This window comes from Peromyscus californicus, unplaced genomic scaffold, assembly GCF_007827085.1.
Source record: "Peromyscus californicus insignis strain IS unplaced genomic scaffold, ASM782708v3 Scaffold_3__1_contigs__length_106647218, whole genome shotgun sequence".
Lineage (NCBI taxonomy): Eukaryota > Metazoa > Chordata > Mammalia > Rodentia > Cricetidae > Peromyscus > Peromyscus californicus.
In genome coordinates this window covers 35,203,959-35,228,592 of record NW_026294551.1, presented here as the reverse complement: position 1 = coordinate 35,228,592, position 24,634 = coordinate 35,203,959, and the positions used below count along the sequence as shown (strand labels likewise).

At 42.3% G+C, this 24,634-nt stretch overlaps 1 protein-coding gene, 1 non-coding gene and 1 pseudogene across 2 annotated transcripts in view; all 3 read left to right on the top strand.

Annotated features, from left to right (window-relative positions):
* Tex14 (testis expressed 14, intercellular bridge forming factor) overlaps nucleotides 1-24,634 on the top strand; it is a 111,325-nt gene that overhangs the window by 18,517 nt on the left and 68,174 nt on the right. Inside the window, exons 2-4 of the mRNA XM_052758470.1 lie at nucleotides 10,146-10,260; nucleotides 15,332-15,497; nucleotides 16,586-16,722. Of these exons, the coding sequence (XP_052614430.1) occupies nucleotides 10,146-10,260; nucleotides 15,332-15,497; nucleotides 16,586-16,722 (418 nt within the window). The remainder of the gene's footprint in view (nucleotides 1-10,145; nucleotides 10,261-15,331; nucleotides 15,498-16,585; nucleotides 16,723-24,634) is intronic.
* Nucleotides 5,375-5,590, top strand: LOC128123609 (small nucleolar RNA U3). The gene has a single exon (XR_008222770.1). It is a non-coding gene; the product is annotated as a small nucleolar RNA U3 (small nucleolar RNA).
* LOC128122753 (centromere protein X-like) lies at nucleotides 12,759-13,369 on the top strand (annotated as a pseudogene).

The window sequence follows — 24,634 nt, the reverse complement described above, 5'->3', positions numbered from 1 at the left end:
ATACAGCAGCAGAGCAGGAGAGACCCCGAGTAGCAGTGGGGCAGGGTTTTTATAAGGGGGTCTTGGGGTCTACAGACTACATAGGAACAGATTGGTTTATGTGAGTGGCAATCATGTTAGTAACTTTTAATTGGCTAGGGTTAGTTGGGGGTTACAGTTATCCATTTTGGGGCAGGCCTGGACAAGTCCCAGGCTTTGTCCTTGTGCTACTGTGGAGGCTGGCTGGCCTAGCATGTACTGACTGTGGGGGTTGGCTCAGTGGTTCAGGCTTGGTGGGTCCTATCTCCCTGCCCCTGCTGGCAGGGGCATCAGTGATTGTCTTTTGTTCATGGCCCTCCAAGAAACTGCTTGCTCAGTCTCAGAAAACTGAAATTGAGGCCTGATCTCTGAGAGAAGACTGAGCAGCCTGCTATGGCATCTGCTTGGTCCTTTCAGTATCAATATACAAAAATATCTTAAAGAAGATAGAGACAAAAATAACCTTAAATTTGTATCAGTATACCAAAATCCACACCAATGTAAAATATTTCAGACTAGTAGTTGCTTTTTGGTTTGAAAGTAGATTCAGTAATCTACCCTTTTCTCCTGTCATTCCTAGATCCTCCCTTTTTCTTTTCAGAATGAGATCCCTGAATCTAACCTCCTTTGCTTAGTTTTTTCCCTGACCATGACCAATAACAACTTGCAACCAACCCCCCTAAATGATAACAAACATTCACTGAATGACCAAAAGCCACCCACCCCACCTCTTGGGAATATGGATGTTGTGTTCTTAAAATTACTTCCTGTTGTCTGTGGGTAATGGCATCTTTAGGGGACCCTGAAAAAAATTTAGATAAAGATCAAGTCCCAGGAGAGATAGCTATTATCCAGTCTTAGTGTGATGGGAAAGTGCAAGGTTTATCTGAAGTTCTGGCTGGAGTATCTTAGCTAACCACCTTGAAATTGTCCTGAGTAGTTTGTAGTCCAAAGCTGATCTTTGGGTGATGTTTGTCAGCTTAGTGGTGTTACCACAATTCAGATGGAATAATCGTGGTGGGGCCCCATCATCCTTTGGGAGGTTTCAAAGGTTGCTGTTGGGAATGGTCATGGTTCACTGCATAAAACTTAAACATTTTAAATGTCATATACACAAGATCTCAGAGAGGTTAAAGGACCATAATCTATTAAATACATCCAGGGTACACGAGCTTAATTCCTAATTACCTGCTTCATATTCAATCCCAAAATCACATACAGGAAGCTAGAAGAAGCCTATTTCTAGAATTAGTTAGTACTCTATATGACCATTAATATCATGACAGAAAGTTTAAATACATATATATGTAAATATATATGTAAATCTTATTAATTTTGAGATACGTATACCTTAAGAAAAGTTTTAGAGAGTGAAAATAAAGGGATTAGGAGACTAGTGACACTAGAAGAGTCCCTTAGTTTTGGTTTTCTTCTGTCCCGTACCAGGTGGCTCTTCTGACATGAGACAGAGACTTTGGATTTTCCTTCAACAAGCATGCTTGGGTTTAGAGAAGGAGAGAGCTGTGCTCCAGCTCCAAAGCCAGCTTTAATTTTTAATTGAGTTGGGACTACAAAATGACCATTTTCCTTATTTGACAGCAGAAACAAATATTTGGGAAGATTTATGAAATTTTTTTCATGTTGGAAATATGCTATACCATTAAGCCAGTTTATCCTTTTTTCCTGGGACATTTTCTCTGGATGATTTGTACTTTTACTTCAGATGTCTTATTTGTCCAGTGATCTTCAGATTCTTTAATTGAATGCTTTTATTCTCCTGGAAAGACAAAAATAAAACCCTGCCTCAACCCTAACTTTGGGGAGTTTTCCTTTTGGCAAGTCATGTCTGATCAAATGAAAGACAGTTGTTAGTCTTATAAGTTAGTTTGAATTGAATGACCAAGCTGTTTGATGAACTATCTATCGCCTTTCCTAATCAAAAGGTCTCTCCTGTTCAAATCCAGTCTTTATCAATCTTGATGGTAGCCGTAGCTTTTCTTCTGTGGAAACAAAAGCAAAACCTTTTCTGCAACATAACACATATCCTGGTTTCCATTCTGAGGTCAACACATCTTTGAACTATACAGGCTGATTTAATTCAGCAGTTTTTTCCATTACCCAATGTCTCTCCACAGCTGTCATTCCTTTCTCATTAGCATTAAAAAATTAAAGTTAATAGAGCAATGTGTAATCTATTTCTGGGGATCTTTATTACTCCTTTCTGTTTATTAAGCGTATTTTTTAAAGTATGATTAGATCTTTCTATAACTGCCTGTAGGATTGTGTGGTATACTTATAATATGCTTTATATTATAATATGCAAAAAACTGTTTCATTTTACTAGAGACATATGCTGGAACATTATTAGTCTTAATTTGTACAGGTATACCCATGATGGCCATGACTTCTAATAAATGTGTAATTATAGAGTCAGTTTTTTCAAAACTCAAAGCAGTTGCCCATTGAAATCCTGAATAGGGGGGCTGGAGAGATGGCTCAGAGTACAGCCCCTGGTCACCAGGTGGTCTAAGATGGTGGCCCTTCCCTAAGATGGAGTCTGCAGAGTCAAGTCTAGGCCTTCATATTGCCTTCACAGTCCCTTCGGCTAGACACAGTGTGGGAGGGCACCAGGCTGCCTGAATGACAGCTGGGGATGAGCGGCTGACTCAGGCGGCTGCAGAGTTGGCAGGCAGCTGTGACTGCACATTTAGGGGCTAGAGTGTGCAGCTATTGCAGGGAGATCTCTATGGGAAAAGGCCCTGGTGGGACAAGCTGGTGACCCTCTGTCAGTTGGGAAGTGGCGGACACCAGATATTGCGGCTTCTTTTTATTGTTTTATTAATAAATAATGCTTGGGAGTCAAATATTGGGGAATAAACCTGATCGATCCACGGAGGAATGGAGAAGTGATCACCTGACCCTCTTCTCCACTTTCTCCAATCAAAAAGACCATTCATCCTTTAAGACCCTCCTTATTATCTCTGTGTCCCTCTATGTTCCTCTGAGTCCACCAGAAAACTCTATGGTCCACTCCATTGGCGATCTCGGAGTGTCAACACAAACAAATCTCCCAAAACCCAGTCACTCATTCGCTCTGCCACAGTTACAGTGACCTATTTCTATCCTACTAATGTCTGAAAATGAAATTCTTGGCTGGGTATAATCCTAGCACTCAGGAGGCAGAGATAGGAAGATTGCCTCCGATTTGAGTACAGCTAAGGCTACATAGCAAGACTATATCTCAATCAATCAATTTAGTTTAAAAAAGGAAAAAGAAAGTCAAATTCTTAGGCTAGTTATTCTGAGTAACTGCTACGATTTACCAGTCACCACATTCAGTTAGATTCTTAGTTAGCAGAGGCAGAGCCTGTGCTTTCCTTAGCTTTCAGGGACCAGGTTACTTTTACAATCAGAGATTCTAAATAAAATCTTATTTTTAATTTTTTTTTTTTTTGAGAAAAGATTTCTGTGTGTAACAGTCTTGGCTGTTCTGGAAATCACTCTAGACCAAGCTGGTCTTGAACTCACAGAGATCCACCTACCTCTTCTTCCCAAGTGCTGGAATTAAAGGCATTCTCCACCATTGCGGGCATATTTTAAATTTTTTAACCTTTATTTTTATGTGTATGAGTGTTTTGTTAGCATGTATGTCTGTGCACTACATACATGGAGTGCCCATGGTGGCCAGAAGAGGGTGTCGGATCCCCTGAACCTAGAGTTATAGATGGTTGTGAGCCACCATGTAGGTGCTGATAGTAGAATCCGGGTCCTCTGGAAGAGGATGCTCTCCAAACCCTGGTTTTCAGTTTAAATTTAATACATTTATTTATTTGTGCGTGCCTGTCTCTGAGTATGCACGTGCTACAGTACGTGTATGTAGGTCAGAGTATATGTAGGCTCGTGTAGGAGTCAGGTCTCTTCATCCTCCATGTCACTCCTGGGCATCGAGCTCCAGTCTGCAGGGGTGGCGGCAGACACATTTACTTGCTGAACATCTCAGTTATGCTCACTGTTGTTCTGTTCTGTTTTGTTTGATTTGGGGTCTCCATAAGTACCCCAGACTGAAGTCTCTTTTTTCTTTTTCTTTTTACACAGGATTTCTCTGTATATTCTTCGCTGTCCTGGAACTCACTCTGTAGTAGACCAGGCTGGCCTCCCAAATGATAGGATTAAACGTGAGCACCACTACCACCCAGCAGGAGCATGTTCTCATGGCACATAATTTTCACACACCATATCCCCCAGTAGCTTCCATGTTTATTTATATATGTTTGCATTGTTTACTGGGCATACATGTGTGTGCATGTACACGTGGAGAGCAAAGGACAGTTTGCAGGAGTTAGTTCTTCCCTTTTACCATGTGGTTTCTAGGGATTAAACTTTGGTGGTCAGGCTTCTCAGCAGGTGCCTGTTTCCACCGAGCTTTCTCACCAGTCCCAGATTCCATGTTTAGTTTTCTGGAATCTCCTGAAATCTATTCTCTCATTCATTATTCTCCTCTCTTTCTCCTCCACCCCTACCTCTTGTGTGTGTATTCCTGCATATGTGTGTGTATGGAAGCCAGAGGTCAGCCTTGGATGTTGTTCTTCAGGACAACTGTTCACTTTGTTTCTTTTTTGAGACAGGATTTCTTTTGTTGTTGTTGTTTTGTTTTGTTTTTGTTGTTTTTGTTTTTTCGAGACAGGGTTTCTCTGTGTAGTTTTGGTGCCTGTCCTGGATCTTGCTCTGTAGACTAGACTGGCCTCGAACTCAGAGATCCGCCTGGCTCTACCTCCCGAGGGCTGGGATTAAGGCGTGCGCCACCGTCACCGCAGAGGGCAATCTTTGAATTGCCATTTTCCCTCCGTACTTTCTCGGTGTTTTCCTCACGAAAGGCCTCTGGCTTGGGCCACCGTGCGGCCGGCTCCGTCCGCGGCGCCTCTTCTCGGGGCAGATGGGGGCTGAAGGCAGGCGGCTCGGGGAGGCCGGCGCCGCAGGGCGGAAGCCAGCGCCACGGCGGGCGGCAGGGCCGTGGGTGGCCGTCAGGGACTCGCGACCCGACGCAAGCGGAAGTGGGGCGGGGCGGCAGAGAACCGTCTGTCGATTGGCTGTTTAGCGATCGTATGCTAATTAGGTGACAGTGGGTTTGTGGGTTTTTTTGTTTGTTTGTTTTTCCCTTGAGTTGGAAAAGTGTAGCGGCTCGGATGCCCCGTGGACTTGGTAGCGGAGGTGTTCCTCGGAGAACACGGCAGCGTCTGTGCCAAAGCTGTGTGTAATGGCCGCGCCAGAGCGGCGGGCGGCTGGGGCTGGCCGAGCTCACCGTCAGTAAGATGTGAGCGCGCTGGGTAGAGCGTGTGGAGCGCGGCGGAGCGAGGTTAAGACTATACTTTCAGGGATCATTTCTATAGTTCGTTACTAGAGAAGTTTCTCTGACTGTGTAGAGCACCCGAGACCACGAGGACGAGACGTAGTGTTCCCTCCTGAGCGTGAAGCCGGCTCTAGGTGCTGCTTCTTTGCAGCTGCCTCCTGCCATTGATGATCGTTCTTCTCTTCCTTCGGGAGAGTGAGAGGGAGGGAACGCAGTCTGAGTGGACCTCGGTGTGAGGAGCGCGGTTCCTAAAATCAGAAGGTCTAGGTAGTCTTGTTCGGGACCGTCTTTATCCCCTTATGTTTAATCCCTTGCTTTTGCCCGAACTGACTTAACTCCAGCAGAGGCAGGTGGACTTCTAGATAGAGCTGGATACAGGTTTAGCTCTGTTTCCAGTAACTACTTGTTTTTACTTCTATGTCCTGACTAGTTCTTTTATTTTTCTGCTTGTCTTTATTTTTTTCAGAATCAACTTCTGTCTTTTGTCACTAAATAAATTTAATCTGAGTTATTTAGTAGACCCTTATATAAGATTTTAGGTCGTTTTCCAAGTATAAGGATGAGTTAGCATTAGTATTTTCTAGTTTCTACTAGTAATGCCCAGTTTACCTAGGCTTGTATTTCTGTAGCATGCTGAAAGTAAAGAACACTGGGAAATCTTGAGGAAGCCACAGATCGCTGATTAACCAGAAAGTTTGAAGGTAGACTTGGAGAGCCATCCTGGACTAATTGTTCCTGGTTCCGGTCTCAGTACGCGCATATTAAATTAAGTAGGTTGATAAATCTTCAAAATAAAACAACTTCATACACCTGTAATCCCAGTGCTGGGGCAGAGGCAAGTGAGTCTGAGTTCAAGGCTAGCCTTGGTGCACCTAGTGAGTGCCAATTCCACCAGAGTGAAATAAAACAAAAATGAACCCCCCCCCCCAAAAAAAAAGATCAAAAAATTATTCTGAGTATTTATCTTTGGAGGACTTTCTTGCCACAGCCGGAGCATGGCAGTCGGAGGACAGCCTGACTGCTGGCAGGCGTTGGTTCTGTCCTGTCATGTGGGTAAGGGTGATGAAATTCAACTGGTCAGGTTTGATAGCTGGTGCCATCTTACAGTCAGAAGATTTTTTCATTCTTCATATTTTTTTACACTTTAATGGGGGATGGAATTTCCTGAGGGAAATACAGTAATTCATCAAGCTTTGGAATTAGAAATTGAAGAAACACTATCACAGAGTGGTCAGATATGCAGAGACTAATATTAGTTCTCTCAAGGTCAAATTAAAGGAGCTCATATAGCCACCCTCTTACAGACTGAATTTTAAGTCAAGGAGCCAAACATTTTGGCACCTGACAAGTTTTTTCCTTCTCCAAATCTATTGTATAACGAAATCCAAATCCCCAGCATGGCTTTACTGAGAGTAATGACCTAAAAGGAGTTAATGAAATTGTAGAATGAGCTCTAATACAACAATATTATTACCCATATAAGAGGAGTGTCTTAGTTAGGGCTTCTATTGCTGTGAAGAGACACTGTGACCACAGCAACTCTTATAAGGAAAACTTTTAATCAGGTGGCTCACTCACGGATTCAGAGGTTCAGTTCGTTGTTATCATGGTGGGGAGCATGGCGGCATGCAGGCAGACATGGTGCTGACTGCATCTTGATCAGAAGGTAACAGGAAGTGTACTGAATGTCACACTGAGCAAAGCTGAAGCAAAATAGACCTCAGAGCCCACCCCTCATAGTGACACACTTCCTATTTCAACAAGGCTACACCTCCCTTTGTACCACTCTCTTTGGGGGCCATTTTTTTTTCAAACCACCACATTCTACTCACTGGCTTGTAGATATATCATAATGCAAAATTGTATTCAGTCTAACTTCAAAAGTCCCATAGTCTATAGAGTCTCAACAATGTTTTAAAGTTCAAAGTCTCTTCTGAGATTTATTCAATCTTTTAATTATAATCTCTGTAAAATCAAAATAAAAAAGCAGATCACATACTTCCAACATATGATGTCACATAATATACATTACCATTCCAAAACATAGGGAAGGAGCATAGTGAGGAAATACAGGACCAAAGCAAGACCAAAAACAAGCTGGACAAACTCCAAACTTAGCTTCTTCATGAATGAGGTCAAAACATTCTTCAGATCTCCAACTGTGTTCAGCTTTGTTGACTGAACCACACTTCTTTCTTTTGGGCTGTTTCCACTTCCTATTAGCAGCTTTCCTCAGTAGGTATCCCACAGCTCTGGCATCTCCAACATCTTGGGGTCTCCAAGGCAATCCATGCTTCAACTTTACAGCTTCAAGAATGGCCTCTACTATTCCTTCATGCAGGGACATCCCTGACACATGTCTGGCTTCAGTGGATTTCTTTAGGCTCAGAGGCAAATTCCATAGCCTCTTTCTTCTATCCTTAACTCTAAAGTCAGAACCATATGGCTGAAGCTGTCAAGTTCTGCTGCTTACTATGGCTGGAACGTGGACCCCTCTTTCAGTTACATCCTCACCAGCTTTCAGTCCTTCACTGACTAAGACTGGCTATTCTTGCACTGGCTCCGTATAACAGACTGACTTCAAACTTAGAGATCACCAGCCTCTGCTTCCCCAGTGCTGGGATTAAAGGCATGCATCACTACATCCGGCTTTAAGCTTTTCTTTAGTTCCTTTTTACAAGTTGGAAAATTAACTGGGTGGCATCTTGCCCTGAGTTCACTGTAACACGAATCTGAAAAGGTCTTATAAATAAAAACAAACCCGGAGCCGGGTATTGGGATGAATTCTGAAAGATCAGAGAGACTGAACAAGCCACAGCTAACCTCACCTTGCCAGCTTCTCAGCCAATCCTGTCTCCTCAAACTGAAAGCCTCTGAGTCCTCATCCAGAATGGATTTCAGCTGAGCTGCTGCTAAAAATCTAAAAGCTTAAAAGGCCGATTTTTTTTTCTTTTATGTGAATGAATGTTTACCTACCTGTATGTATGTGAACCACGGGGTGCCTAGTGCTGGGGCATGCCAAAAGAGGGTGTTAAGATTCCCTGGAACTGGAAACTAGATTGTTGTGAGCTGTCGTGTGGTGCTAGGGATAGAACTTGGGTCCTCTGCAAGAGCAGTATGGATCCTTAATTTCTGAATCATCTGCCCAGCCCCAAAGCAATGAAAGGTTTGGTTTTGTTTATTTAAAGGCAGGGTCTTGCTGTGAACCCCTTGGCTAGCCTGGAACTCAATACGTATACCTGGCTAGTCTCGAACTTGTAGAGATCCTCCTGCCTCTGAAAAGTTCCCCTTTCCAGTTTATGGTGCACTGTAGCTCCTAATTGATAAGTCTTTGCACCCTGAAGGCCTCTCCACCAACACAGCAATCCAAATTAAACCGAATCAGACTAAATTGGAAAAGCCTAGGTTTAATAGGTAAAGCTTTCCTGGATGATTCCCCAGCCCCTCAGAGAGGAGACTGGGAAGAGAGACCGGAAAACCACGTGTCTATTTTCTGGGATGCAGCTTGTATACCCTATAGGAGTGGTCTTGAGCCTCTCTCGGGGAGGAGCTGTGTTTGGCGGGCTTTGAAGGGGCGGATTTAGGAAAAGAGATAGGGGAGGGGAGTTGAGGTGGATCTTCCACCAGAACATTACAGACTTTTTGGGTATAGGGGTGCCAGGGTTGAGGTGCAGCTCCCACCCAAACACTAATGTCAATTACTTTGTAGGTTGAGGCAGGATAATCTTAAATTCCAGGCCAGCCTGGACACAGACGTCTTTTTTTTTTTAATGCTTATTTTACCTGTATAGGAGTCTTGTTTGCATGTATGTCTGTATACCATGTGCGTATAGTGCCTGAGGAGGCCAGAAGAGGTTGTTGGATCCCCTGCAACTGGAGTTTAAAAAGGCTGTGAGTCACCCTAAGGGTTCTGGGAACCAAATCCCAACCCTCTGGAAAAGCATCCAGTGCTGTTAACCACTGAGCCATCTCTCAAGCCCCATTTGAGCTTTTATTTTAAATAAGCAAGTTAAGTAAATAACAGGAAAATTCAAGATTTCTCCCTATGCAGTGTGCTGACACAGGCCTGTAATTCCAGCACTTGGGAGGTGGATGTACCAGGCCTTTTCTTTTTTTGGGCCACCAACCAGCTCCCAAATAAAGACATGGAGTCTTATTTAGCTAGCTCTTTTAAAATAACCTGTTTCTATTTATTTATTTATTTATTTAATTTTTAATTTTTTTTCTTGGAGCTTTTTTTTAACCTTTTCTTACTTTCTTGTTATCTGTGTCTCCCTCGTTCTTTCCTCCTCTTTCTCTCTTTCTTCTTCCTTTGAAGTCTAGATTTCTCCTATTTATTCTCTCTGCCCAATAACCCCATCTATCCTTTCTCCTGCCCAGCTATTGGCTTCAGCTCTTTATTAGACCAATCAGGTGCCTTACACAGGCAAGGTGAAACAAATGTAACACATCGTTGCCTAGTTAAAATAATATTCTACAACAGGTGAAAGCAGGTGGATTGGGAGGTTAAGGACTCCACAAGGCCCTGTTTCAAAAGTCAAAAAACACGAGGCTACATAGATGCCTAATTATTTAAGAGTTGAGAGTTTGGTTCCTAGCTTTTGGGAATGGGATGTCCTCTTCTGGCTTTCTCATGCACCCACCCACACATAGATACATTAAATAATTTTCCCAAAAATAAAAAAACACAAGAAACAAAATTTTCCTTCAATGTAAGTTTCAGCAGTCCCATTGCAGGATGATTCTTGATATTTATATTTATTCTGTATTTGCTTTACAGGAATTTGTGTTGATGCAGTTAACAGCCTGGGCCAGTCAGCGCTTTTTGTTGCAGCATTATTGGGCCATATGAAATTAGTTGATGTTCTGGTGGATTATGGATCAGATCCAAACCAGTAAGTATAATAATATTAATTTCTAGAAAACAAAGATTATGCATTAAACATCATTTTTCTTGAGTCAGAGTCTTACTCTGCTTCCCATGCTGTGTGAAACTCACTATTTAGCCCAGGCTGCCCATGATCCTCCCCTCAGCCTTCAGAGTGCTGGAATTACAGATGCCAACCACTGTGCAAGCTCTAGGAGTGTGCTAGCTTTAAAAAAAAACAAAACTTTTTTACACTTTGTTTCCGAGTGTGGAAGTGTATGTGTGTGTAGGTTAGAGGACACCTTAAGAGAGTCGGTTCTCTTCTTCTAGCATGTTGGACTGGAAGTGTGGTGTCAAACTCAGGCGGTCAGGCTTGTAGCAAGCACTTTTACCTGCCTGTCAGCCATCTCTCTGTCTACAGACAGGGTCTGATACAGCTGAGGCTGGCCTTGAGTTCCTAATCTTCCTGCATCCACTTCCTGAGTTTTGTGATTATAGGCATTTGTTACCACTCTTTTGTTTTTCCAAAAAATTACATGCAATTTCTTAATTTTATCAGGTTTCATTAAGTTGTAATTAAATTTTAATTAAATATTTTATGAAAATGCTTCACACATTACAATATTGTAATTTTCACATTTTCAGGGTTTCTTTTTTTTCTTTTTTCTTTTGGAGGCAGGGTTTCACTGTCCTGGAATGAGCCATGTCACATAGATCTGCCAGCCTCTGCCTCCCAGTGCTGGGGTTAAAGACATGTGCTTCCACATCCAGTTCATTGTCAGGGTCATTAAAGCTTTGTAAGATGGCACTACTGTTGCCAGCTTTTTTAAAACTTCTGCAGAAATACAATTCTTTTTTCCCCCTTTTCTTTCTTTTGTTTGTTTGAGCCAGGGGTTTCTCTGTGTAACCACAGAGACCAGCCTGGCCTTGAACTCAAGAGATCCACCTGCCTCCTTAGCTCTGGGATTAAAGGTGGGTGCCACTACTGCCCAGCTGTTTGTTTTTTGAGGCAGGGTCTCACTATGTATTCTGTGCTTTCCTGGAGCTTGCCATGTGTAGACCAAGCTAGCCTTGAACTCACAGAAACCTGTTCTGCTGCTGGAGTTCTGGGATTATAAGCATGCCATACCATGCCTGACTGCATTTCTTTTTCTTTTTTTCTTTTTGGTTTTTCCAGACAGGGTTTCTCTGTGTAATAGTCCTGGCTGTCCTAGAACTTACTTTATAGACCAGGCTGGCCTCGAACTCACTGAGATCTGCCTGCCTCTGCCTCCCAAGTACTGGGGCTAAAGGCATGTGCCACTGCCACCACCACCTGGCCTGACTGCATTTTTTTATTTCTAGCCCCTATTTGGCAAAAATATTAAAAAATAAGAACCTTTGTTAATTTTTATCAATAAAATAGTTATATATCTATCTTGAAATGTTTAAACTAATAAAGTTGATTTTTCTAAGCAATTATACTTCACCCTATAAAATAAATATGGGAGAATAATGAGTCATTACTAATTACTATCACTGTTGGTTTATTTCTATTCTCTGGGTTATAATTTATGTTATGTACTCCATTTGCTCACACAGTTCAAAATACCCACAAACATGTACTTGATATCAATTTTTCAGAAAGGATGACTTTTGCCTGACTTTTTTTTTTTGTTTTTTTGTTTTTTGTTTTTTGAGACAGGGTTTCTTTGTGTAGCTTTGCGCCTTTCCTGGAACTCACTTGGTAGTCCAGGCTGGCCTCGAACTCACAGAGATCCGCCTGGCTCTGCCTCCCAAGTGCTGGGATTAAAGGCGTGCACCACCACCGCCCGGCTTGCCTGACTTTTATAGTTGTGAATTAAAAGAATCTCAGTTTAATATTTGGTACAAATTTTAATATGGAAGAACAGCAATGTAATGACTTGGTAGCATATGAATGTCTCTTTAGGAAATGCTTGTTTCTTTCTAGGTATTAACACATGCTCACCTGAGCTGTAATTCTTGACAGGGAATAAAAAAAGGCAGGTACTTTTACAGTTCTCATTGATCTGAACCACAACATGTGTGTGTGCATTTATGTGATTCCAACTGATTTTTAAAGGAATCTCAGTATATGAACAATCATAAATCTTTTCTCATCTTACTTAAATAAGCCCTGTGTTATACACTCAAAAACTTCTCATGTTAAATGTTTTGTATTGTTTCATAGGAGAAAACTTGGAATCTTGTAAAAAAAATAAAATGACATTCAGTGTACCAATTCTATATCCAGGGGTAGGAACACAATGGACATTTTCTTGTCTTTCCTTCTAGATTTTTCCTAGTCTCACATGCATTTTTCTATCTCCATTATATTGTGTAAAAAGGGCTCAACTGATGATTGCAGATACTAGCTTTGCTGGGATCCCCTGCAGTACTTAGGTAAAAGTCCAACTTTTTCCAGGCTCCTGCATTTAACTCTGTTTGGTCCAGATTTAGAGCTTAGTTCTTTAAAGATCAAATCATTTAAACGTCTTCAAGATAGAATTTCACTATGTAGAGACTGTGGCCATGGAGGAAACCAGTGGCTTCCGGAAGGAGCTGGTGAGCAGACTACTGCATCTGCACTTCAGGGATTGCAAGACTAAAGTCAGTGGGGATGCACTGCAGCTCATGGCAGAGCTCCTGAGTGAGGATCTTCGTAATAGAAGCTGCTGTCTGTGGGGTTTGGCAGGCCCAGGGAGAGGACCTAGATGTTGTGAATGTGGATCAGCTGGAGAAGGTGCTTCCTCAGCTGCTCCTGGACTTCTAGAGATTGCACCTGTGGCCTGCCAAGTCTAGGATGAATTCACATCAGCACTGACATCTAGTTTCCAAGTTCTTCAGCTTCCAGAGGATGGGAAGATCCCAGCAGCTGTTACTCTTCCTAGCTATTGCCTCTGGGGGTCCTTGTGAGACAGGTGCAGGGAAAGGTGGACCAGCCTGCCCACAGCCACAGCCACCCCCCCCCCCAGCCTTTCACTATAAACAAACCAGCCTCTGGCAGTGCCGCCTTCTTGCCACCTACATCAAAGCTTCTGTGTAGCTTTGTAACCACCTGACCCCCACCCCCAGGATGCCTCCCTGAGCTGTAAATTTGTTCTTACAAAGCAACATCAATAGATCAACACGATCTCTCTGGGAAAAAAAAAAATTTCACTATGTAGTCATGAATGGCCTGGAATTTGCTATGTAGATGAGGTGTATGAGTGGTTGCTCTCTTGTGTGCACACACTTGCTTGTATACATATAATTAAAAATAAAATGAAAGCTGGGTATTGTGCATGCCTTTAATCGCAGCACTTGGGAGGCAGAGACAGATGGATCTCTGAGTTCAAGGCCAGTCTGGTCTACATAGTAAGTTCCAGGACAGCCAGGGCAACATAGAGAAACCTTGTGTCAAAAAAGAGGAGAAGAAGGAAGAGGAGGAGGAAAAGGAGAAGAAAAAAAATCTTTTAAAGATGTGTTTATAAATCCATAAAGATGTAAAATGACCTGAATGTTTTTGCGGTTCCTTGTAGAGTCTTGGTAATTGTCTACCACTGAGCCCCAGTTCCAAAATGACAAAGAACTTGAAAGGGCAGCAGCTGTTGAACTCTCTCCAATCTATGCGTGCGTGTGCATGTGAGTGTGCGTGTGTGTGTGTGTGCGCTTGCGTGTGTGTATGTATGTAGTTTTGTTTTGAGGTAGGGCCTCACTTTGTAGACCAGGCTTGCTTTGAACTCATGACTTTCCTGCCTCAACCTTCCAAGTACTGGAGTTATGGATATGTGTCCCCATGCCCTACCCCTGAGACTCAAATTTTGAAAATATCTCAGTGCCTCATTGACTAAATTATACTGGAATACTATACAGATGTTAAAAAGAAATGTGCAGTGGCTTTCTCATGTGGAAGTTCTCTCACATTAGTAGAATGATGTATATAATATAAACTATTCTTTAACATTTTTTGATTTATTTTATGTGTATGAATATTTTACCTGCCACTTTCATGCCTGGTACGTGTGGCAGTTAGAAGAGGTGTCAATCCTCACTGAAACTGGAGTTCTGGATGGTTGTGAGTCACCATGTGTGTGCTGGGAATTGAATCCAAGTCCTCTGCAAGATCAGCGTGCACTCTTAACCACTGAGCCAGCTCTTCAGCCTCAAATGACGTGTTTCTATTCAGACCTGTATATACATAGAAAATATCTAGAATATGGAACTTGTAATTAATTGCCTCTGAGCAAGAAAACAAGTTGGAAGCGTTTTTTTTTTCTTTCTGTTAAATTTTCATTTTTCTTCCTCTTCATCACTTTCTCTTATTTCCTTTTCTCATTGCTGTTTCTTTTTCAATTAAAGGGATTGAGCTCTCCCAAGTGATTCTGATGTGTACCCTGTTAAGAAACCATGACTAAACGGGGCGGTGGTGGTGCACACCTTTAATCCCAGCACTTGGGAGGCAGAGGCAGGCGGATCTCTGTGAATTTGGGACCAGCATGGTCTATAGAGCGAGATCCAGAACAGCCAGGGCTACACAAAGAAACCCTGTCTCAAAAAACCAACGCCAAAACTAAAAAAGAAGTCATGGCTATATACGTTACACCCTCATCTTGTTGTGGACACAATAAAGGCCAACCGTCACTCCTCAGTTAGTTTCCTAGCATTGGTGGAATTTTTGAGGAACAAATCCTTGGCTGGATTGGTGATGCCAAACTTTTGTTGGTCTCTCCTACTGAATTTGGTGTGGATAAAAAAGCACTTGTCACATGAGAGGAGTGGTCTGTGTTTAACCAGCGTGACCCCAAAGTACTGCAATCATGAAGAAAATGTTTCAGTGAAACCATGGGGGCAGTAAGGAAAGAACACAGGTTCAAATCCCTACCTGGGTAGGCCCTTTTGATTCTGTTTAGAGGGTTGAGATGAAGATTGAATAAAAAAGATTAAAAAAGAATATGTGTAAAGCTCTTGCTACCACAGATCAGTGTTCTCACAAACAATATTGTAATCTTCATCCCTAAAATGTACTGTTAATGACTGGAAGACCTTGTAATACTGAGCCCTTCCGTGGAAGGAAGGAGGTTAACATGGACACTCACTGTATTTCTTTCTGTTTCTAGCCGATGCTTTGATGGGAGCACGCCTGTCCATGCAGCAGCTTTTTCAGGCAACCAGTGGATCCTCAGTAAACTGCTGAATGCAGGGGGTGACCTGCGACTCCATGATGAGAAGGGCCGAAACCCCCAGGCCTGGGCTTTGGCAGCAGGGAAGGATCGTAGCACTCAGGTAAGAGTGGGCCTCCTTATCCAACCATGCCCAGTGGAAGAATATGGGCTAATAGTCAGGATCCCTGGGAGCAGAACAAACTTACAGTGGTCTTAGCATTAACAGTGGACAGAGAGACCTGAGTGGAAACAAGTTAAGTGCTGGTGGAGGCTAGAGACAGATATGAGGTGTCTTTGCTCAATCACTCAACATCTTAACTTTTACCTTTTCAGTTTTTTATTTGAGTTGATATTTTTGCCTGCACTTGTATCTGTGTGAGGGTGTCAGGTCTTCTGGAACTTGAGTTATAAACAGTTGTGAACTGCCATGTGGGTGCTAGGAATTAGACTCTGGGTCCTCTGGGAAGAGTATCCAGTGCTCTTAACCTCTGAGCCATTTCTCCAGCCCCATCTTTTTAGTTTTTTAAAGTATGTCTTTCCCTTTAAGATACCGGGTATTGTGTATTTATGATGTGTATGTGCCTTGGTGTGAGTATGGAGGTCGGAGGACAACTTTCACAAGCTAGTTCTGCCATGTGGGTGCTGGAAATCAAACTCAGGTCCTTTGGATGAGTGAAAAGCAAGTGCTTTTAACCACGGAGCCATTTCTTCAGCCCCTCCATCTTTATTTTTTGAGACAGGATCTTTCATTGAACCTGTCTCCTTCCCCTGATGCCCTCTACCCCCAGTGCTGGAGTCACAGGCATGTGCCACCCTGCCCAACTTCTCATGTAGGTTCTGAGACTCTGAACTCAGGTCCTCATCCTTACATGGCAGGTACTTCACCAACTAAGCCACCTCCTTAATCCTGTGATACGTTTTAATGAGAACTAAATAACATGACAAATGTAAAACAAAACAGCATGCAGAGTGCCAGCACTTCCGTGTACCCTGGTGTAGCTTCCTCATCCACTGAAGGACAGAATTGGAGGGAATGGCTGACAGGTTCTCTCCATGAAAACATTCCATGTCTCTAGAAAATCACCAAGGTCTTTCCCTTTCCAGAGATTCCCTGTTGAGAGCTCTCAGCAAATCAGACCATTCATCGGCGTGCTGAAGCCTCCACCCCCTCATACTGTCAGCACTGAGTGTCTCTGCTGTGTGTTGCAGATGGTGGAGTTCATGCAGCGCTGCACTTCACATATGAAGGCCATCATCCAGGGTTTCTCCTATGACCTCCTGAAGAAGATAGACTCCCCTCAGCGTCTCATCTGCAGCCCACCCTGGTTTGGTAGCCTCATCCAGGGGTGAGCACAGTCTTGAACCACTTCAGCCCTCCTCGGGGGAGCCTCCTGGGTCTTTACAGCATAACAGGTTGAAGCAGGGAGGGGGAAGCCTGCCACTGCTGAATTGCTAGTTAGATAGGACCTATAGTATTTCCAAGAGCAGAATTAGAACAGTCACATCTTCCTCCTCTTCCTCCCCCTCCCTTTTTTTGAGTCATGGTCTCTCTACATAGTCCTGACTGTCTTGGAATTCATTGTTCAGACCAAACCTCGAACTCAGAGATCAGCCTGCCCCCTTCTGAGTGCTGAGATTAAAGGTATGTGCCACCACATCTGGCAGGAGAATAGTTTTCATTCAGTCTGAGTTGAAACTGCTGAAGCATCAGCTGAGCATCCCCTGCATGCATGGCACAGTGTCAAGCTCTTAAAAACTAAAGAAATAGAAAACTTGAGTTGATGTGTAGATAAATTTCTAAACGGTCTTATTAAATGAAAAACATGGAGCCAGATACAGGGGTGAAAGCCTTAGAGAGATCAGGGAACTAGGGAGAGCCACCAGCCACCGTTACCTCACCAACTGCAGCTTCCAAATGCACGTTACTTCCTGTCTACCCACGCCTTTATATGCCTTGCTGTTCTGCTCTCTCATTGGCTCTTAGCCCAGCTACCTCACTTTCTTGTCACTGTCTGTCTGTACAGAACTTCACATCTCTATGGTTGGTACTGGGATTAAAGGCATGTGTCACCACACTTGGCTCTGTTCCCTAGTATGGCCTTGAACACACAGAGACCCTGCGGGCTAAGTGTTCAGATTAAGGGCGTGTGCTGCCTGACTTTGTTTATTAAAAATGGCTGGCCTTTCTCCCCTGATCTCCAAGCAAGCTTTATTTATCAAAGCACAAATAAAATATCACCACATTGATGGAACCCTGCTATGCAGGTGGTTTGAGTGTAGTAGTGGGAAGAGCAGTGGCTGGATGAGCAGCATTTGTGTCTAGTCCTTGTAGATGTCCCCTGTCCTTTTGTTGGTCAGCAGGTCTCTCTCCTTGGGCTGTATTTTTCTCATCTCTAAAATGAAAAAGTTGTAGAAGATATGCTTTATAATTCTTTCCAACTCTGACCATTGTTTGTATCTATTGATGCATGATGAATCACCTCTCAAATTTAACAACTTGAAACGCTAAGTATTTCTGATCTCACACAATTTCTGTGAGTCAGGAATCAGAGAAGGGGTTGGGGGTGCCATCATCTGAAGGCTTGACTGAATGGGGGTTCAGTTCTAAAATGGCACACTAACATGACTGGCACATTGTTGCTGGGGTTGGATCCCTAATGGCTGCTTGAATGTCCTCAAAGTTCCCCCAGAACCACTGATCCAAGAGAGATCAGGGCAAAAGTTAGGGTAGATCTTACTTTGGAGATGATTCCCTATTGTTATTATATCTTATTGTTTGTGTGTGTGTGTGTGTGTGTGTGTGTGCGTGTGTGTGTGTGTGTGTGTGTGTGTGTGCGCGCGCGCGTGTGCATGTGTGTGTGCAAGTACCCATTTGTGCACATGCCATCATGCATGAGTGGAGATCAAAGGACAACTTGTGGGAGTCAGTTCTCTCTCCTTCATGTGGAACTTGGAGATCAAACTCTGGTCATCAAGCTCAGTGGTGATCACCTTTACCCACCGAGCCATCCCTCCTCTGCCCAAGCAACTAACTCCATTATTTCTGCAATATCCTACTGAGCTAACAGAGCCTCCTGAAATGACCTGTGAGAGTGTAAATACCAGGAGGTGAGAATCATAGATCCTTCCTCAGAGGGTGTCTATTACACCATCTTCATTTCCATAACAAAAAGTCAATTAATTGTGTTCATTTGGCCATACATATACTAAAGTTGGAATACAGAGAAAATTGCCGTGGCCCCTTGTGGCTGTTGGTCGGAAGAAAACAGAGCCATCCACGTTAGTGCCACTTGTTGCTGCTATACACCATCATTGCCTGTTTATAACCACCATCCTTTGTCATCTCCTCCCCCATAACTCAGGTGGCCACCAGTTTGCCTTGAACTCTGTATCCTGTCTCCACCTCCCAAGGGCTGGGGTTACAGACAAGTATAACCTTGCCCAGTCTAGCCTTAAACTCACTAGCCTAGAATGGCTTCAAACTTGAGGTCCTCTTGCCTCAGCCTCTCAAATGGTGGAATTACAGCTGTGTGCTACCACTGTCAGTTGCCTAAAGTCTTTTCTCCTCCTTTGTGTGACAGGGTCTCACGTAGCCCTGGCTGGCCTCAAACTCAATATATTGTAGGGGAAGTTTTCCTGTGTCCCACCTGGCCCGAGGTCAGGACAAATCTCTCTCACCCACCAGTCCTGCAGCTGCTTGGACCCAAGTAAGCACACACAGAGGCTTATATTAATTAAAACTGCTCAGCCATTAGCTCAGGCTTACTATGGACTAGCTCTTACACTTAAACTCAGCCCATTTCTGTTAATATATGTTGCCACATTTTCCATGACTTTACCTGTATGCCATTACATGCTGCTCCCTAGATGGTGGGCTTGCGTCTAGTCCTCAGTTCTGTTTTTACTTCCCAGAATTCTCTTTGCCTGTTTATCCCACCTATACTTCCTGCCTGGCTACTGGCCAATCAGCATTTTATTTATCAACTAATCAGAGCAACACATTCACAGCATACAGAACATCCCACAGCACCTCCCCTTTTCTGTCTAATCAAAAAGGAGGGGTTTAACTTTAACATAGTAAAATTACATATACCAGACAGTTATCAAGCAAGAATTACAGTTACAATATCTAGTCTATTTGTATTTGGCAAAATTAAAGAGAATATTCTATTTATCCTATATCTGTGAGTCTATGGTTTCATATCTAACTTATCTTTTATCATAACCAAGGAAAATTATAACTATCTAGTCTTCAACTACATCAAAGACCTCAGAAGGAATATAATATTACCTAAGTAAACAGGAAGTACATTGTAAGCAACTTTCAAAAATCTAGAATGACAGAGACAGCTGGCTGCCTGGACAGTCATCTGAAGTTCTTCTGCAAAGTTGGGGCATCCATTCTTCAGCCCACAGGCCTAGGGTCTCTCAGTTGCTTTTCTCTGTGTCCTGTAGAATGTCTGGTAGTTTCTTCTGCAAAGCAGGAACCTGAAGGACCATCTCGTCTTGCAAAGTTCAGTGGTCACCTTCTTGCATGTCCAGTCGATACAACATTTTGTCAAGCAGTCCAGGCAAGAACAGTTTCTTGCCCAAATGGCTATTTTTGCCAAGAAGATAAACTCCATATGGAGTGTCTTTGATACCCATCTTTCTCTTTGAAGTAAATCAGTGCTGCCAGGAGCAGATATGTCTCACTGTCCAGAAAGTCTGTTTTAAAAACACTTTAAATGCCATATTCTGTAGGTCTTTGAAGTATTTGAAGATTACCTACCTAATTGAATTATATCTATGTATACCTAGAAAACTTAACATGACTATAAGTTTGACTATCATAGAAGACATTATTAATCTGTATTCCTTAATAATACATTACAATTTCAAATGAGCTGTGCAAACATAATACTTTAAACAAGAGTAGAAATATACATACAGTATAACAAAATTAAATTTAAATTTGTATCAATAAAATAAAATTTATACCAACGTAAAACATTTTAAGCAAGTTGCTCTTTAAAAGTAGGTTCAACAATCCACCCTTTTATCCTATCATATCTATATCCTATATTTCTATATCATATTCTCCTTTCTTCTTTTAAAAAGAGATTGACTATGACTAATAACAATTTGCAACCAACAATCTAAACAAAGACAAACATCCATAATCCATGTTTTGGGAATGTGGGCATAGCTTTCTGGGCTACTTCCTGCCGATAGAGGGCACTGGTATCTTATGGGGACACAAAGAAAATTCTAGGATTATGGTCAAGTCCTGACTGGAGTATTCTATGAGGCTCTATTCTCTGAGCCAGTTGCCTTGAAGTTGATTTGGATATTGGATGATCTGGGCCATGGTGTCATCGGAGACCTTTCAGGGGGTCTTGTCTGGTCATACCTGATGTATCTTAATCTGGAACAAATCCATAGCCTCTTGCTTCCTGTGGAAACAAAAGCAGAGCCTCCTTTCCAAAGCAATATATCCTTAGATCCAAATTTTGAAGTCAAGATACCTTTAAAATATACATATTGGTTTAACTGAGAAGCCTTTATAATCAAATGTCTTTCTACAGTTAAAAATCCCAAAGACAACACAATCCAGATTCTCTGTGTAATATCCATTTTTACATGGCTAATTTTTTATATTACCTTTACTTTCTCTTTTTTTTAAGATTTATTTATTTATTATTTATACAGTGTTCTGCCTTACATGCATGCTTGCAGGCCAGAAGAGGACACCAGACCTCATTATGGATGGTTGTAAGGCGCCATGTGTTTGCTGGGAATTGAACTCAGGACCTCTGGAAAAGCAGCCAGTGCTCTTAACTGCTGAGCCATCTCTCCAGCCCCTTTTACTGTCTCTTTAAAGACATTATTTTTTATCTATCTATCTATCTATCTATCTATCTATCTATCTAGGTTTTTTGAGACAGGGTTTCTCTGTGTAGTTTTGGTGCCTGTCCTGGGTTTTGCTCTGTAGATTGGCCTTGAACGCATAGAGATTCACCTGGCTCTGCCTCCCAAGTGCTAAGATTAAAGGCATGCGCCACTGCTGCCCAGCGGACTTTATTTTTTAAAACTATCTATTTCTTTATGTAACTGCATATATTCCTTTTTCTCTCTCTTCCAAGCCTACGTACATTTTTACACACATTGTAAATCATTTAAAGTCTTGTTCCATCTGAATCTGCCTTATTGTGTAACTATTGCTTTAAATTGCAGTGGCTAGTACTGAAGCAGAAGCCTTGGCTGCTGACTCCGCCCAATTCAGCTTCCCAACATGGCAGAGGTAATTCACCTCCAGCTCTGGGCCATGTGTACCATCAACTCTTGGAAGCAATGGGTCTATGCCTCCATTAAAGCAGTGTGTAGCCTAGAAACTTTTTTTTTTTTTTAACTAGCAAAAGCTAAATCTGTCACGAAGCACTCCGTGTGGCTTGGAGACGCCACTGTGTACTGTGGCGGGTATCTGCAGCCATGCTGTAGATCAAGCCCACATGCCACAAACCCACCATAGGGTAGTTCATGCCCACAGGCTGTGGATGGCCTGAGAGACACAACTAGGAAGCTGTTTTTAGCTCTGTTTTAGAGTCTTTTTAAAATTTTTTTTTATTTTTAAGCTTTCTCAGGTTTTAGGTCCCACGTTTTGACGCCATTTGTAGCTGAAGTTTTCTCCAGTCCTGCCCAGCCCTATGGATACCACAGCCACTTATAAAATAATCACTCAGAAGCTTATATTAATTAAAACTATTCAGCCATTAGCTCAGGCCTACCACTGACTAGCTCTTACATTTAAACTCAGCCCATTTCTATTAATCTGTATGTTGCCACGTTTTCCGTGGCTTTATCTGTGTGCCATTACATGCTGCTCCCTGGACGGCGGACTGGTGTCTGCTGACTTTGCCTTACTCTTCCCAGAATTCTCCTTGTCTATTTATCCCACCTATACTTCCTGCCTGGCTACTGGCCAATCAGCTTTTTATTTATCAACCAGTCAGAGCAACACATTCACAGAATACAGAACATCCCACAGCAATATATGGCTAAGGATGACTTTAAACTCTGATCCTTCTGTCTACCTCCTAAGTGTTGGGATTGCAAATTCTGTAGCCTAGGCTGACTTGGATCTTTCTGTGTAGCCTAGGCTAGCCTCAAACCATCCAGGGGTCTCTTACTTTAGCCTCTTAGGTGTTGGAATTATAGGCATGCATTAGCATGCATGTCCCCAAGGTCTTTAGGATAGCAGCCCTCTTTAATAATAAAAAAAGATTCTGGGGGGGAGGGGGCTGGAAAGATGGCTCAGCAGTTAAGAGCACTGACTGCTCTTCCAGAGGTCCTGAATTCAATTCCCAGCAGCCACATGGTGTCTTACAACCACCCGTAATGAGATCTAGTGCCCTCTTCTGGTCTGCAAGGACACATGCAGGCAGAATACTATATACATAATAAATAAATATTTTTTAAAAAAAGATTCTGGGAAGAAGAAGGCTGAGAAGAGATGCCAGCCTGCCATCCAGGGAGCAGCATGTACTGGCACACAGGTAAAGCCATGGAAAATATGGCAACATATAGATTAACGGAAATGGTTTGAGTTTAAATGTAGGAGCTAGTCAGTGGTAGGTCTGAGCTAATGGCTAAGCAATTTCAATTAATATAAGCCTCTGTGTGTTTACTTGGGTCTGAGTGGTTGCAGACCTGGTGGGACACAGGAAAACTTTCAGTTACAAATGGCGCCAACACGTGGGGCAAGAGTTTTAACCTAAAACCTGAGAAAACTTAAAAAAAAAAAAGATTTTAAAACGGAGCTAAAAACAGCTTTCTAGTTGTGTCTCTCAGGCAAGCCGTGAGCTACAGTATGGCAGGCTTGCAGCAGCATGTAGGCTTGAGTGCAGCATGGTAGATTTCCACCTTGGTGCATAGTGGCAACTCCAAGACATACAGTGCACTGTGTGGCAGATTTAGCTTTTGCTAATACAAAAAAAAAAGTTTCTGGGCTACATGCTGCTGGATGGAGGCACAGACCCACTGCTTCCCAGAGTCAGCAGTGACCTGGTTCCCAGAGTTGGTGGTAAACATAGTTCTGCCATGTTGGAAAGCTGAGGTGGGTGGAGCCAGCAGCCCAGGCTGCCATTTCAGTCCTAGTAATGCTGCAGTCTAAAGCAACAGATTCACAATAAAGCAGATTCAGATGGGGTAAACCCTAAGCAGTTTACAATGTGTGTAAAAATGGACATAGGCTTGGAAGGGAGAGGAAAAGAAATCAGACAGTTATATAAAGAAATAATTTTTAAAAATAAAGTCTTTAAAGAGACAGTAAAGATAATATAAAAAGTATGCCATGTAAAGATGGATATTACAGAGAGAATCTGGATTATATTGTCTTTGAGATTTTTAACTGCAGGGAGACATTTGATTGTAAAAGCTGCTGAGTTAAATCAATATGTATATTTCAAAGATGTCTTGATTTCAAAATCTGTATCTAAGGATACGTTGCTTTGGAAAAGAGGTTCTGCTTTTGTTTCCACAGAAGATGGGAACCTCTGGATTGCTTCCAGCTAATATGGTTTGACCAGCTAAGACCCCCTGAAAGGTCTCCAATGACACCATGGCCCAGATGATACAACATCCAGAATGGTTTCAAGGCAACTGGCTCAGACAGTGCAGCCTCACAGACTGTTTCAGTCAGGACTTGACCATAATTCTTAATTGTTTCAGGATCCCCATAAGATAGCCAGTGCCCTCTATCAGCAGCAACTAGCCTAGAAAACTACGCCCACATTCCCCAAAAATAGATTATGGATGTTTGTCTTTGTTTAGGTTGTTGGTTACAAATTGTTATTGGTCATAGTCAATCTCTTTCTAAAAGAAGAAAGGAGAATATGATATAGAAATATAGGATACAGATATGATAGGACGAAAGGGTAGGTTACTGAATCTACTTTTAAAGACCAACAACTTGTTTGAAATGTTTTACATTGCTATGGATTTTATTTTATTGATACAAATTTAAATTTAATTTTGTTATACTGTATGTATATTTCTACTCTTGTTTAAAGTATTTTGTTAGGGCTGGGGGTGGGAGGAGGGAGGACAGGGAAATCTGTGGTTGACAAGTAGAATAAATAGAAAATCTCTTAATAAAAAATAAAAATAGAAAGTATTTTGTTTGTGCAACTCATTTGAAATTGTAGTGTATAGTTGAGAAATACAGATCAATAATTAGTCATCCATGATAAATCAAGCTTATAGTCATGTTAGTTAAGT